Source organism: Oryza glaberrima, chromosome 1, assembly GCF_000147395.1.
Source record: "Oryza glaberrima chromosome 1, OglaRS2, whole genome shotgun sequence".
In the NCBI taxonomy this organism is placed as follows: Eukaryota; Viridiplantae; Streptophyta; class Magnoliopsida; order Poales; family Poaceae; genus Oryza; species Oryza glaberrima.
This window is the reverse complement of record NC_068326.1, coordinates 28339392-28350819: the sequence shown is the minus strand read 5'-3', so window position 1 is coordinate 28350819 and position 11428 is coordinate 28339392. Positions and strand designations below refer to the sequence as shown.

General features: G+C 41.4%; 1 protein-coding gene across 1 annotated transcript; it reads right to left on the bottom strand.

Annotated features, from left to right (window-relative positions):
• Nucleotides 1–6161: 6161 nt before the first annotated feature.
• Nucleotides 6162–10605, bottom strand: LOC127784601 (phosphatidylglycerophosphate phosphatase PTPMT2-like). The gene is made up of 6 exons (XM_052311940.1): nt 10061–10605; nt 9373–9495; nt 9001–9094; nt 8295–8377; nt 8123–8212; nt 6162–8020 (listed from the first exon to the last, which is right to left on the bottom strand). Exons 1-6 carry the CDS (start codon nt 10292–10294, stop codon nt 7619–7621), a joined length of 1026 nt encoding a protein of 341 aa, XP_052167900.1. The 5' UTR covers nt 10295–10605; the 3' UTR covers nt 6162–7618.
• Between the last annotated feature and the right edge of the window lie 823 nt (nt 10606–11428).

Genomic DNA, 11428 nt, shown 5'->3' with positions numbered 1-11428 from the left:
TTCTCCGATTCGCAGATTTTCGGGCTCTTTTATATCGTCAGTAGTGATCAGTGAGTTGCCCATTTATTTGGAGAACTGCAGTACGAGTTTTGGAGGCTTACGCAAAAAATCATGCAGTATTTGTTTGCTCCGCATGAGCATGCAAATTTCGTTTCTGTAGGATGGAGTGTTTGGTTCAAAACCTTAACGGGATTTCGAGCTTCAGCGTATATTCCCTAGAATATGTTGAGTATCTTTTGTCTATGGGGCATTTGCAAATTTGCCACCGATTTTTTCAATATTGTAAGGATGCCACTCGAATGATAGTTCTAGTGCTATTTTTGAATTTTCTAATGGCAGTTTTGCAATAACGATTCAAAGTAGTGGTAAATTTGCAATTGCCTCTTTGTCTATCTGAATCTCAAACCTTTTGCCATGGTATATGTATTCTCCAATCGATCGTAGATATTTAATACATTTAGGATAAATTATGGTCAAATTTTGATACTTTGGGCACTGATTTTATAGTAAGACAGGTTTATAAAAATGAGTTGATGGTATTATGATATAGTTTGAGTAAATTGTAGTGGTGATACATAACCTTGTTATGTGAATGTAATTTAGTACATTAACCTAACTTATAGAACGCTCGCTTTGATACACGAAATTGTCTAATTCGTGTGAACAAGGACCAAAATAGCTTGGTAATGTTAATTTTATCAAGTTGATGTTAATTAGGATGTGACGTACACACATGCAGTGAGTATGCATAAGACAAGCTATAATTATAAACATCTCTACTTTCCTTCATCGTTGAAACTATGAATTTCATATGTTTCTAACCCATGTATCATAGCTCGGTTTTTCATATCTTTGTCTAGTTCTATATAATCACTACGCCTCATTTTGTCTTTTTACTGAATATATGCATGTCTAAGGTGGTGTTTGAATCTCCAGAAGATAAAGATGAAGATAAAGATTAAGTGTTTCACGTATAACGAGGTGGTAATAACGTGTGATTAATTGATTTTTAATTATTACAAACTTAGAAAATGGATTAATCTGATATTTTAGAGTAACTTTCATATAGAAAGTTTTCGCACGAAACGTACCATTTAGCAGTTTGAAAAGCGCGCCACGAGTATCCAAAATTTAATCCTATGATGGTAGAAGAAACGAACAGGACCTAAAAGGCAAACTTTTTAGATACTCCCTTTGTCTCATAATATAAGGGATTTTGGATGGACGTGATATAATAAATCTGAACAGACTATCTGTCCAGTTTTATTGTACTAAGATATGTCACATCCACCAAAATCTTTTATATTATGAGACGGAGTGAGTATATATTTGCATAGTAACCAAATCAACACCTATAAATCTATAAGATTAGCCATGTAATAATGTCCTTCTAATCTTGGTTCGCGCGCCCTAGGTAAGATCGTACAACAAAATAATTGGAGTAAAGTGTACGGGCAGTCCTTAAACTTGTAGGGGTGTGTCATCTAGGTCCCTAAACTCTCAAAATGCATATCCAAGTCCTAGAACTTGTCATAGTGTGTCATCTAGGTCCCAAATCACCACAACCCCTTCAGCATCCTATGTGGCGTTGATGTGGCATACCACATAGACATGCCGTGGCATCATTTTGACTGACAAATAGGACCCATTTAAAATTTTTCCATTTTCTTTTTCCCTTTCGTCTCCTTTCTCTGTGACCCGAGCAAAAGAAAGGAAAAAAAGAAGAATGAGAAGAAAACGAAAAAGAAAAATAAAAGAAGAAAAAAAAGAAAAAGGACACGTCACATCCATGTGGCATGCCACATCAGCGCCACGTAGGATCCTAGAGGGGATGTATCGATTTGGGACCTAAATGATACACTTTGACAAGTTCTAGGACCTGGATATGCATTTTGAGAGTTTAGGGACCTATATGACACAACCCTACAAGTTTAAGGACCGCTAATGCACTTTACTCAAATAATTGTTTTATAAGTTAGTGCACTAGATTACACATACCTGATAAGTTCATGTACCGCCAATGCGATTTACTCATATAGCTTTTCTGTTTTAAACTATATATTTAAAAAATTACTGATTGTTAAAGTTTCAAAAGTTTGTTCAGATATAGTACTAAAAATTAAATATTTATGATTCGGAGAAGAACATTTCTTTGAATAGTATCTAAACCTGGAAATTAGTTTTTCTTTTTTGCGAGGAAAAGGAATATATTACTCAGGATAATAAACCTCGCTTACAAGATGAGAAATAAAAGAATAATCATTTTCTAAACAAAATCTAGAAAGGGACTCACAGCGGCCCTTAATGGCTAGCGTATGACTAACAAGATTTTGGCTACAATGAATTTTCCAAAGCAAAATCTCCCTTTTTCCAGAAAGCAAGTCTGCAACCTCTCTGACAATGTAGGCTAACTCGGGCATCTCCCTCTCCCTGGATTGGATCTTCTGCAACGCTATCAAAACCTTAGCAAATCGATCCTTATAAAGGATTTTTTTCAACCGAGTCCTTTTCTCCCCCGTAAACATTCCAAGGAAACTTCTGTAGATCAGATCTCCAGAAAACCAGACGCTAACCGATCCGAAGTGGGTTCACATCGTCTGCCGTTTTGGCTGACGGCAAACATTGCCGTTACATTCATCCCTGCCACACATCTTTTTATCAACGGATGCATGCAGTGGTTCTACCATTTGTGATTAATTAGGGACTACTAATCAGCAGAATCACTTATTTCTCTTTCAAAGAAAATCAGCAAATAGAATCTCAGGGGCGAAGCGCGCGAGAACAAAAATAGAGCAGAGGGAAAGCTCATGCTTTTTGGCGCCAAGAAATAGATCGAGTGACAGAAGCATAGCAGAGCAGAGCAAAATACTACAGCAAAGCAAGCTTCTGTTATACTAAGAAGCTATTCAAATACCTGAACAATAGTATATATCTTATAAAATATTTAAGTATTCATTTCACAAAAATAGCATTGCTGCACTACTACTATGTCCCAGATAGAGTATTTTTCATCCAAAAACTAGCAGCGAAATGAAGCTACTATGAAATCCTTCATAATACAACTCACATCCATCTGATAAAAGATTTTGTTGTTCTGGTTCTGCTGTTCCTGGGTGAATAGACATTTGGTGTCGATCCATATTCTTGGCGCCAAAAAGCAGGAGCTTTCCCTCTGCTCTGCTTTTGTTCCCGCGCGTTTTGCCGCTGAGATTCTATTTGCTGATTTTTTGGGAAGAGAAATAAGTGATTCTGCTGATTAGTAATCCCTAATTAATCATAAATGGTGGGACCACTATATGCAGCTGTTGACAGAAGGATGTGTGGCAGGGATGAAGGCAACGGCAATGTTTGCCGTCAGCCAAAACGGCAGACGATGTGAACCCATCCGAAGTATGTCTGGTACGCTATGGAATTTGCCACAGGGAGCATGGGCTCTAGGCCGAATACCAACAACTTCAGGTCTTGGAAATTTCATTTGAGATACCCGGCAGCATCGAAAGCCTATTGTAGGGCTAGATGATCCACCATAATCCCATCCGGCAAGGATCTTGCCAAAAGCAGGCGTAAAACCTGCAGACTCCATAAGCACATCGGAGAAAGTCTCCATCAAACTCCATCGCCAAGGAGGGAGGAAGGAAGCTGTCACCCAGTCGCCTGGGCATCGCCCCAACCCTAACCCAAACCCTAACATGATTACATGAAATTAGTTAGTATTAGATTAGAAGGGTGCGATCTGTATACAAGTACGAAAGAACTCAGTTTAAAGGTCAGCTCCGAGTAAACTTTTGAAAGTTATGTGTGCCAAAGGTTCCATTTGGTTAACTTGCTTTAGGATTCATTAACATTTTATAATTTTCAGGGTTATGGATACCACATACTTAACAGTAGTTAATTAAATCTCGGCAGTAACCACCACATACCATATCTTATACGGAAACAACTTTCAAATATAGAAAGAGTTCCGCATAAGGAATGATGAATAGAGTTTTACATGGAAACGACAAGGACTACTCGGACTGTATTCATATTGGTTTCCCTACTTCTACTTAGACAAGGGAACACCTATGGGTATAAATACAAGGCCCCCTAGGAGGAGAGGGGACACAATCAACATACACGGAACAACAAAAGCCACAACATACAAGCCAACATACGCCAAAACACGCCGCCGGATATCGACATCAGAGATATACTTGGACTGACCCTATCCGGTACCTACAGAGGCCAGCTGTAGGGATCTAGCGCTGTCTCTAATCTCGTCGGGCACGGATTCGAGGAGGAAGACTATCCTGTTGTCGACTAAGTGACGATATTTCAGTCCACTATGTCGACAACAGATAGATAGGCTACCCCAAATATTGTACTGGTGTGATTATGATGAATAAGAGCAACGACCGGCTTCGGCCAACAGGATGTAGGATTATTACCTGACAATTCAGGGGCCCGAACATGTATAAAAATCCTCGTCTCTGTCTCTTTTACCTAAGTCTCGTATATATCCTGGTACCAACGATACCTATACTATACAAATACCGGAATCGCAAGGACGCTCCATCTTGTTTACAACACAAGGTCAAAATGATTTGAAATCACCGCATTAACACAAAACAGATATCTCCCAAAAAAAAAACAGGGAGAGAAAGAAACCTACATCAGTAACCATGAAGGATCTAGATTATTATAACGGTGTAGAATGCAGATTGACTGCATATATATTATATTTATTGTAGCTGCCACAGTTGTATGGAATATATATATATATATATATATATATATATATATATATATATATATATATATATATATATATATATATATATATATATATATATATATATATATATACGCGCGTGCGTGGGCGCAAAATGCCCGTGCTTCGCTACGGGTAAAAGGCATATAAAATATTTTATTAGGCTACATATTGATAAGAAATTTCAATGACAATTAGGATAGATAAAAACCACTATTGCATACTGAAATACTTGCTCTTTTTCAACTCCCGCGTGGTAAAGTGTGCGATCTCCTTTTTCTAAAATTATACCTAGGCACGCGTACAAAGTGATTGTGTCACGCGTAGATGACATATAGGCAGTTGAGGGAGAGGACGTAGGCGCTGGTACCAACCCATCACTGATTGAGAGAAGGGAGAACCAGAGAAGGGACAAGGGAAGAGCAGGTGCGTTAAGTGAATGGCAAGGCGGATAATTCCCTTCTAACTGTCAGGGGTCCTTACCGAAGCGAGTTAAACCGTTAGATGATTCAATCGAACGATTCAACATGGTCCGTGTAGGCGACGAATGAAAAGGGGTGTGACGATCGGAAAAATCCTTTTTTTAAGTAGGAAGGGATAAAAGTTCGTGTATCAGTACTCGGGCAGAACATCCTTGAATGAAAGAAGCATCGGCATGCATCAACAAAAGCTGCCTGTCCTCCCTGTGTATTTGGTTGCTCGCATCTCCTTAGCCTAGCCCATCTCTCATCCAGGCTAAGTTTGACATGCCCGAGGAGATACACATGCATATGTTTGGTTGCTTACACGAGAGATACGGTTTAGAAGAGATTTTGTTTAGATGATTTTATGGATGATCACCTCTCTTTATTTAGTTAGGTGAGGTTATCTATAAAATATCATATTAACATCTGATTCAATTAATTTGGTGTACTCTTAAACATGCAAAATATGATTTTTTACTAATGTGTAAATCATTGTTCCCAAAAGATGTGAAAAAAAAACCACATATACAGTATGTGTGTGTCAAACCTAGCTAATGCATCACAGCTAGTATATGTGTGTGTCAAGCAGTAGCAGTAATCTACAGTTAGGCTAATCTGATCTTAATGATCAAGACACGCATGAGTGAGTAACAAAAAATGCATTGTCTTAGAAAAGTGGGAACTGGGAAGCTTGCGTGTGAGCGCCTGAGCGGTAGGAGAAGAAAAAAAGAAAAAAAAAACAGAAAAGGAGCGTTGTTTCCTCGCCGCCCCCGATAATTATCCGCATGTGCAGTTAGTGAAAAAAAAAAAACAAAAAAGGAGCACCGTTCCTTCATCCTCTTTCCTCGTCCTCATCGCCGCTCGTCATTCCTCTCAGCTCGCCGCCCCGATTCATTTGCTTGCCGCCGGATCTGACGCCTTTGGACTCGTGGCCAACGAATCCCGCGGCGGGAGGAAGGAGAGTGTGCTGAATCCAGTGTGCAGTGTGCTGAATCCCGTTGGATTCGGCCGCCTAGAGGCCGGCGGACACTGGATCCAACCGCCTTGAAGCCAAAGGCCGCCCGATCCACAGCGCAGCAGTGGCGGCGGCGACGGCCTCAGCCTAGAGCTAGCAGTGGTGGTGGTGACGGCCTCATCCTCCGACGAGCAGCGGCGGCCTCCCCCTTCTCCTTGATGGCCGCATGGTAGGTGTGGATCGAAGGTGACCACGGCTGAGAGGGAGATTGATGATGGTGTTGGCGGTGAGTCAGTTTGGTTCTCCTGTTATTTTGTTGAATGTCTAATATGGCAGAAGAATTTTGATCCGTGATTTGGTTCTGCTGTTGTTGATGACGTTGACGGATAATTGAATCAATGTAAATTTCCTCTTCTTGATTTCTAAGGTGCTTCTCATCTTTGACCTGTGGATGTGGAATTTTTTTTCCTAACTTATAAATGTGGATGGGGGATTTGGGCAACTGTGGATGTGTGATTCTTCGTAATCTGTAATCGTAGATGGGGATCGAAGGGGGGGGGGGGGATGTTTACAAGATTGGGTTATCTTGAGGGAATTTTGGTTGTAATTTGTGTGTTTATGTTTTCGATTCGGTTAGCTTCTCATACGGGCATTGAGACAGGGAAGCGGGGAAATTCACATCGATGTGACGGACAAAAACGGATTGGCTCGGATAATGTGACGATTGGAAAAATATGAATCTTTTAATTAGTTAAGATAGATATATATATATATATATATTTCAATCTTTAACAATAAGCAAAGGAATTGCAAACATAGTACACGTTGAGCCGCCGCAGCCGCACAATTGTGCCGGAAAATTCAGTTAGTTATATAGTTTGTCTGCCACTTCTAACCAAATTCTCTACCTACCAACATGCTCCATTATCCATAGAAACCTAACTAAAGATCACACAACCAGCAAAGCAGCGCAGTATCCAGCATCCAGCCACAAGAAAACATGACGAGAACAATGCGGACAAGAGCGGTACCTACCGGAGAGCAGTCGTCCTCGGAAGCACAGGCGCAAGACTTTGACAAGTGCCAAGACTGTGATGTGCCAAATAGCAGGGAACATTGCCCCCCTAGAAAAAAAAGGTACTACGGAGTAGCAGCAGACAAATAGTGACATGGAACATGGACATCTTTTTATTCCGATCGGAGAAACAACCATTAAGTGAAATCTCACGTTTTCAGGGTTAAAAAACAAGGACAATCCGCACATCCACATCTCTACACTCTCCAAACTCACTATGCACACATTTTCTTCCCGGTGGCATTGCCGCGATAAGAGAAAGTAGAAACATCACTGTTTCTACCATGTCTAACAGGCTAACTGCCTATTATTATCTACTACTATGTACCCTTGATTCACAGCATTGAAAACTGCATAAAAGCCTGCTGGTTTACCTAGCAGGCCCGAACCTCAGCAAACCGGCTTGGGGTTGGCTCACAATTGTTGGTAAGTTTCAGAGATCCAAAGAGACATGATAGTCTTCTCATGATGGGCTTCCGGCTGACTATCACTTCCAACGACACAACGTCCTTCCTGGTATCGGCATAAGTATCATATCCCTCGAGGTCCGCTTCTGTTATGAGTACTGCGTCAGTACACACTGTAGGGCTCGTTGGCCTGGGTAACATTACTTGACAAAGGGGTAAACCACTATCTTCGTAATCAAGCTCCATGGAGTAGTAATCATCAATTTCTGAGTTGGTGATGCAGTCATCCCCGGCTTCTAGAAAATGGCCCAGGTTTTTACTCTGTATTGGAAGACGCCCGGTGGTGAGGGTACTAAAAACGTTGACAGCCTGCACAATCATGTCGTTGCATGAAGCAGCTTAGCATTTGTAGGACTGTAGAGTAATAGCTCTCACTTGGACAAAATGCAATAACAAAAGACGTCCCCACACCTGCCACTGCGATGGTGCCAAAAGTACTCTAGGCCTAATGGATCGGACATGATCTAATGCTGCTTCTGGACTCATGCTCCGATATTTAATCTGCAAGACAAGTAATCTGTCATCAGCAAAATGGAGCGAAAGATATACAATATTGAGTTGCTTTAATTATTGTTTATCCTACCAGATAACACAAAACAATAGTCGTGCTACGCCCTCTTCCAGCTTTACAGTGAACATAAGTAATGCCACCTTCTGATGCATTCCCTGAAAAAAAGAGCCAAAGTTAATATCCAGTTGAGGTCAGCAAAAATTGTCTGCATAAATGGCTACAATGCAGAAAGTGTGTAAAAGCAGGTATCCTTTTCTGCCAGCAGATATATTAATAATTTCACTTAATAATCATGGTGTATGGTAGTATTATATTGCACTGACAGCTAACAGATCCTTCTCATCCCATGGTTGGAACTTGGAGATGGGATGTGAATTAGAACATGTCGCTGCAACTTAAATTTGAACACCTACTACACCAACAACTAATTGGCCATGATCACAAACCAAATTCCATATCCATTAGTTGAACGCAGCTATCACCCCTGCTCCACAAAATCAGAGTTGACTGCAACTAGCTTGACTTCCCTTAATCTGACTACCGGTAGTAGTTTTGTTACCTAAACCTATGTCATTGTTTACATGCGGAAGAACAATATTTCATACTAGTGTTCGAGAAAAAATAAATATTCCATACTACAGAGTCATACAGGCATTAAAAAAATCGAAGTGTAAAAGTGACACACTTAGGACCATGTTCAACAAAGGGCATGAAGCCATTAACATTGGCCACCTTTAGGACTATATGCTGATATGTTCCACAAAGGGCATGAACTTACGGTGGATAAAATCTATGGCTTGACAAATATCCTGGAGGGCTGGTGCAAACAGGTAGTCTCTTGTGGGAATAATAAGGTGGTCAATCCCATGGGCCTGCAAAAGTAGGACTTGTTACTCGTCAGGAGGATCTTGCATTGTTGATTGCAAACACAAAATAAAGTGATTGAAATCCCCTGAATGAATCAAATGAATAAAATTATGCTTTAAACTCAACGAGAAGATGTCTGACAACAAAAGACTACATCATACACTCTCACAACGAGTAAATAATGAAGACCAAGTCTTTCCTTCTGATTGAGTAGCGAATCAAGGTTCACAACACAAATGAAATCATGTACTAAGCTAGGAAATCAAGTGATAAGAGATTTTACCTGGTATAAAGATGTTGGGACCAGGGTCTCATAAGCCTCATTCAATGTTACAACTCCCTGAACTCCAAGTTGCTTCAAACGTGGAACATCACTTGGGAAAGGAACAGCACCTAGCAAAATATACTGCGGGTGGAGATTGGACAAATTAGTCGATGAGATCTTTATAGCACAGACTCAATTAAGAGTACTAAATTATGTAAAACAACAGTGTAACAAAGAACGGCAACTAAAGCCATGTCCACAAATCCCTCCACATGCCAAACTAAACATCATATGAGACTTACTGCAGTCTACACTAGTAATTTACCAAAGAACAGGCCGAAATAACGTACGCACTTGAAGATAATTACTCAAATTTCTTAGACAAAATGGAGCCTTAATGGAACAACCACAGGAACACAATCACTGCTCACGGGGAAGCGAAGGGTATTACTTCAGGGGGAAAAAAAAGGCAGCCCTGCATTAACCTAGAGTGTTACTGCGCCAGAGTTAAGCAATGAAACTCTCCCCGTAATATCCAAGCATAACAAAACCAACCCCCAAGTGAACAAATCCCACAGAGATAAGTCAACAGCCACCCTAACAGTCACGAGTAAACCAAAAGCGAAGCCTATAATCGCGCGAGGCTTGTAGAGAGTTTAATCACGCGAGTCGAATTCAGACGCAAGGAAAGAGGGGGCAAACCCACCTGGTCGACTCGGTCCCACCACCGGAACTCCGCCTCGAACCGGTTGCGCAGCACGTTGTAGAGCAGCGTCGGGTAGAACAGCACCCTGGCGCCGGCGCCGACGAGCGCACGCTTCGCGCTCAGCCGCGCTACCACCACGCCGCCGCGGACGCTGGCCTCCTCCACCACCACCTGCTGCTCCTCCTCCCCTTCCGACCGCACCCCGTCACACTCTCCCAGCTCGCTAATCCTCATGCCCCTCCTCCTCCCCCCACCAGCTTCAACCCTAGCGCCGCCGAGACGACTCCAGCGCCCTCTCGCCCTTCCAGAGCCGGCAGATCCGCGGGGGGCGCGGGAGAGAAAGCGCGCGGATCGGGAGGTGGTGATGGCGAGTTGCGGCTGCCTCGCGGGACGCGAGAAATGGGAAGAGCGCCTGCGCCGCGGTGTCTAAAACCTCGGTAGAGGCGGATGCGGAAACAGGTGGCAATTTTGCTGAATCGGAGAGAGGGCCAGGGGAGACGGTCTGGTCTCGCTGGTTCGTGGTTTTTTGTTGGTGAGAGAATGAGAGATGGAATTTATTGGTGGAGGAAACGTGGTGTGTGTGCTCTTTCGCGTCAGGCCCTTCAACAGCTGCATAATTGTGCTCTTTGATGGTTGGATGGTTTGGTAGGTGCAACAACAATTCCTCAACGCGCAGCGTTTTGTTCATGCTATTGAATTAAGAGGTTCATTTTCTAGAGTACATGTAAAAGATTTTCGTGTCCCACTTGCGTTAGGAGAAGAAAAGGGAGCACAACAGAACCCAAACATAATGGTACGGAGGGAATGAAGAGTTTTTTAGAGGTCCATGCTCAGTATACTTGAAATGTTTAACTGATGCGTCTAATGTTCTCCTTCTCCATACTCCAAGAGGTACTCCCTCCATCCTATAATATAAGGGATTTTGAGTTTTTACTTGTATTGTTTGATCACTCTTCTTATTTAAAAAATTTTAGAATTATTATTTATTTTTTCTATGACTTACTTTATTATCTAAAGTACTTTAAACACAACTTTTCGTTTTTTATATTTGCACAAATTTTTTGAATAAGACGAGTGGTTAAATAATACAAACAAAAACTCAAAATCCCTTATATTATAGGACGGAGGGAGTAGTTGTTTAGTGGGGATTGAGATCCGATGCAGACACGACTGCACCATAGGACTGCATGTATTGTAACCGTTCAGTTTAATGATCAAAAGCTCATATTTACCGCTCCACTACTCAAACAGTAGTATATAAAACAATATTTTATACTATAACAGTTTTTGCTACATTGCCAAGCTAATATGTAGTACCGTTTAGTTTCAATCCAATACAGCAGCTGCAAATTATTTAAGTTACAGTCA